General features: G+C 41.5%; 3 protein-coding genes across 3 annotated transcripts in view; 1 reads left to right on the forward strand and 2 right to left on the reverse strand.

Annotated features, from left to right (window-relative positions):
• LOC104705523 (zinc finger CCCH domain-containing protein 56) overlaps positions 1-523 on the forward strand; it is a 6,565-nt gene extending 6,042 nt beyond the window's left edge. Inside the window, exon 4 of the mRNA XM_010421540.2 lies at positions 170-523. The gene's annotated coding sequence lies outside the window, so the exon portion shown is untranslated. The remainder of the gene's footprint in view (positions 1-169) is intronic.
• LOC104705525 (dicarboxylate transporter 1, chloroplastic) lies at positions 684-3,021 on the reverse strand. Its single transcript, XM_010421542.2, has 3 exons — positions 1,876-3,021; positions 1,346-1,567; positions 684-1,266 (listed from the first exon to the last, which is right to left on the reverse strand). Exons 1-3 carry the CDS (start codon positions 2,968-2,970, stop codon positions 904-906), a joined length of 1,680 nt encoding a protein of 559 aa, XP_010419844.1. The 5' UTR covers positions 2,971-3,021; the 3' UTR covers positions 684-903.
• The window catches only part of LOC104705526 (transcription factor MYB46), a 3,719-nt gene continuing 3,265 nt past the window's right edge, over positions 3,525-3,978 (reverse strand). The window contains exon 3 of the mRNA XM_010421544.2: positions 3,525-3,968. Coding sequence (XP_010419846.1) covers positions 3,793-3,968 — 176 coding nt within the window. The 3' untranslated portion in view covers positions 3,525-3,792. The remainder of the gene's footprint in view (positions 3,969-3,978) is intronic.

Below are 3,978 nucleotides of genomic sequence, written 5' to 3' on the forward strand. Positions count from 1 at the left end.
GCGTCGTGAACATGAACGGTGCGAGGCCAATGACTCAAGGTGGTTCGAGTGTGAATCCTCACCACAGTGACACTCGTGAGAGTGACATTCTTGAATCGTGGCTTGAGCAGCTGCAGCTAGATCGCTGAGTCACATTTCTGTGAAGCTGTGAAACTGATGATTCGTTTATTTATTATTCAAGAAAGCAAAAACGGAAACGCAAAAATTCCGGGTAAGTGCTTTTTCGATTCTAATAACCAACCCTAAAAAAGGCTCAGTTTTTTCAGGCTTCTTTCTGAAATTTCATTACTTTTCATTTTTATCACCTCATTAAATTAATTATTGTCTCTCTCTCTGTTGTAACAATGGCCAAAGTGTTCTTCTTTGCCTCTTATTATTTCCCCTATTTCTGATTTACAATTTTTTGTATTCTCTCTCGTTTGTCAATTGTTTCTAATATTTCTTTCATAATTTGTCAAAGAACATTGTATTGAGAAATAATAATAACATATTGTCTCAGCTAATAAGATTCAGTTCACCTCCTTTTGACTTCTTTGTTATCTGTGTATTTTCACTATACAACTCAACCACTTAAGAGACTAATTGACATCAAACTTGCTTTCTCATGGGTTGGTTGCGCAATTAACACGCGATATGAATGTTGAAGTTAAAGTACTTAACAAGTAAAGTGGTGGAAACAAAAAAAAAGTAAAGTTAGAAATCAAACAAAATTGACGCAAGTTAACGTTGCTTTACACCTCAAAATGTGTGAGTGAGAGAGAATATAAATAAATTGCAGAAAAAACTCTGCTCAATCCTTAAAAACCTGATTTTTAATCCTCCTCAAATCTGAATCTCAAAGCCGTTCTAAGAGATTATATATAAGTAAGGAAAAAGAATAGGAATACTGGTGTATGGTGGTCCTCACCACAAGCCAATGAACTTCCACCATGCACCACCTACACCAAGCCAGATGACAATGTTGACTATTGAAATCAGGAATCCATAGCCCCACCATTTAGCCAGTGGCACGTAGTTGGCCCCGTAGAAGATTGGAGCAGACCCGATACCATAATGGGTCAATCCTCCCATCAGGTTTGAAAGGAATGCAAGGACCAAGGCTGCAAAGTAAGGTGGAGTGCCTAGAGCGGTTGAGACCGATAAAAAGGCAGTGAACATAGCCCCGATGTGAGCGGCTCCACTTGCAAAGAAGTAGTGAGTGTAGAAATACAAGAGGACGAGGATTCCAAAAGATAGTTGCCATGACAAACCCAATCCTCCCACAAACTGCAATCAAACCCAAACAATGTCAAAACATTGCCAAGTCATCAGGCTTTTTAAGCATTCACCAAATCATTTAACAAACCTTGACTACAGTCTGGCTGAACCACTCAATAAGACCGTATTTGTTAAGATAACCAGCCATCGCAATGAGAGCAGCAAACCAGGTGAGTGTGTCCCATGCGACCGACTCAGCTAAGCACTCTTTCCATGTCACAACACCAGTCACAAGGAGGACTGATAATCCAAGAATTGCAGCAGTCACAGCATCTACACTCAACTTAGCTCCGAAAATCCAAAGACCAACCTGTGTCAAGGAGAGAACTTGTTTAGCACAATGAAAATCTTGTATCTAAAACAACAAAAACCAGATCATTTTCACTCAAAGCAAAATGCTTTAAACAGAAGCAGACACCTTGCTCTATCTCAAGTAAGATGGAATGGCTACAATCTAATGACCCGCAATAGCTAAAAAAAAAACAATCTTCTTGTACTATACTGAAGCACCTTTTAAATCAAACTCTCGCTAAAAGTGATACCTTGAAAAAGCAAAATATATTTAAAAAGTATCTAACAAAAATAAGAAGAGAGCTCATGAAGCAGAAGCACACTTACAGTGAGGAACAAAGTGGCGGCCATAATCAATTCGTTCTTGGTCATAGGTCCCATCTTGTCAAGCTTTTCTTGAGCAAGCTTGGGAGCATCAGGACTGCTCTTAACCGTAGGAGGATAGATAATATACAAAAGAAACGGGACAACAATCAAAGAGACAAGTCCTGGAACAATCGCAGCTTTAGCCCAATCAGTCCATCCAATCGTCTGCTGAATCGTATTAAACGCCAGATTAGCACTCAAAGGATTAGCAGCCATAGCCGTCAAGAACATAGCAGAAGAGATCACAGAAGTCTGGAAACAAGTAAGCATCAGCCACGATCCAAGACGGTGCTCAGTTCCATCCCCAACATTGCTACCACAAGCAACGCAAAGAGATTTCACCAAAGGTAGAAAGATCCCACCGGCACGAGCCGAGACTGAAGGAATCGCCGGAGCTAATAAAGCTTCACTGAAGACGAGACTGTAACCGAGTCCCAGCGATGAGCTACCGAAGAGTTTAACGAACTGGTAAGCTACACGGTTACCGAGACCGGTCTTGATGAAACCGCGAGCGAAGAAGAAGGCGAGTGCGATGAGCCACGGGATCGGATCTCCGAAAGCGGAGAAAGCTGCGGCGAACGTTAGGGTTTTGGTGAGAACGGTTGCTCCTAATCCCAAAAGAGCAACAGCGCCGAGAGGAAGCGGCTGAGTGATGATCCCGACGATGGTGGCGAGGAAGATGGCGAGTAATTGCCAAGCGTTGCGAGTGACACCTTCGGGAACAGGGACGAACCATAGAATCAAACCGGTAGCGAGCGATGCGATAAGCGGCTTAATCGCAGCACCTTGCCATGGAACCGGAGCTGGAACCACGGGAGGAGGAGACGGAGAGGAAGAGGCAGCTCCGGCGGCGGAAGAGGCGCGGGTAAGTGTTGATCTCCGGCGTAGAGCAGCGTCGACGGGAAGTGGAGATTTGACTAAAGAGAAGCGAGAATGGATAGATCGGAGAGGTTTCGTCAAATTGAGAGAGGAAGGAGGAGGACGAGGGAGAGAGAGAGAACGAGATTTGAGGGGGAAAGCGAGAGAGCAAGAGCCGGAGAGAGCGAGAGACGCCATTGTTGTAGCGTCGTCGGCGAGAGAGAGAGAGAGAAGTGAAGAAGAAGAAGAAGTAGGAGAGAGTAAGAGTAAGAGAAAGAGAAAAGAGAGCGTTGAATAAATATGAACCGTTGGATTAGAATCTGACGGTGAGATGTAAAAAAAAAAAGAATATACGGTCAGAGTTACGGGAGAGATGATAGAGAAGATCGTGAGGTGAGAAATAGAGATCTCCCGTCTTTGCTGGGTCACAACCTCATCCTATTGGCTAAAATTACAATCCAAAAGCCACTTTGGTCTTTTTTTCTTAGATCAACAAAACAAAACTATACCTTTCACTCGTACAAAAATGTTCTATTCATTTAGAATATGTTAAGTGCTAACTAGTGTCCAACATTGCAATAGAAATAGTACACTGTCCACGATGGGCCGAGATAGTTTCGCTCTGAATTAGATCTTAGAGATAGGAGGATCGACTAAGAGTGACCAACCACTTAAGCGGCCTTAATAAGATGTAAACCATACAAAACAGTCTTTAGACATACATATATGTTTGCCCATGTTATATGAATGTAAGTGTTTATTATTTCTTCTTTTATTAAGGATCGGGTATACATAGTTTACATTGACTAATCATTACACATGGCACGTCAAAGCCCTAGTACGAAAAAATTATTCGAATTACAATTACAATATGCTCTCTCTAACTTTTTTTTTAATCTATCAATATAACAAAATGTATATATATATTTGCATTTATGTGTGTGTGTGTGCATGCTAAGAATCTTTGAGTATAAATCCGCAATAGAAGAAAAGAAAAAAGAATAAGATGACGTAAATTTTTCATATGCTTTGTTTGAAGTTGAAGTAAAACGAAGGAACCTCAGTGTTCATCATCAACTGGTCAAGGTCCCATAATTCTTCCACTGGTCTGATCATACTCTCAGGTGCGTTTCCAGATCCATTAGTGTTCAACTCGTCTAAGTGGTTGTTGTTAATATTTGTATTGTACCAATCACCTTCTTCACA

Source organism: Camelina sativa, chromosome 8, assembly GCF_000633955.1.
Source record: "Camelina sativa cultivar DH55 chromosome 8, Cs, whole genome shotgun sequence".
In the NCBI taxonomy this organism is placed as follows: Eukaryota; Viridiplantae; Streptophyta; class Magnoliopsida; order Brassicales; family Brassicaceae; genus Camelina; species Camelina sativa.

What these genes read in the sequence shown, in the direction of transcription:
- LOC104705525 (XM_010421542.2), bottom strand. Translation starts at nt 2,970, where the DNA reads ATGGCGTCTCTCGCTCTCTCCGGCTCTTGCTCTCTCGCTTTCCCCCTC. An exon ending in CCGCCACTTTGTTCCTCACT is followed by an intron (nt 1,568 to 1,875) that starts GTAAGTGTGCTT and finishes TCCTTGACACAG; the next exon opens with GTTGGTCTTTGGATTTTCGG. An exon ending in TCAGCCAGACTGTAGTCAAG is followed by an intron (nt 1,267 to 1,345) that starts GTTTGTTAAATG and finishes GTTTGATTGCAG; the next exon opens with TTTGTGGGAGGATTGGGTTT.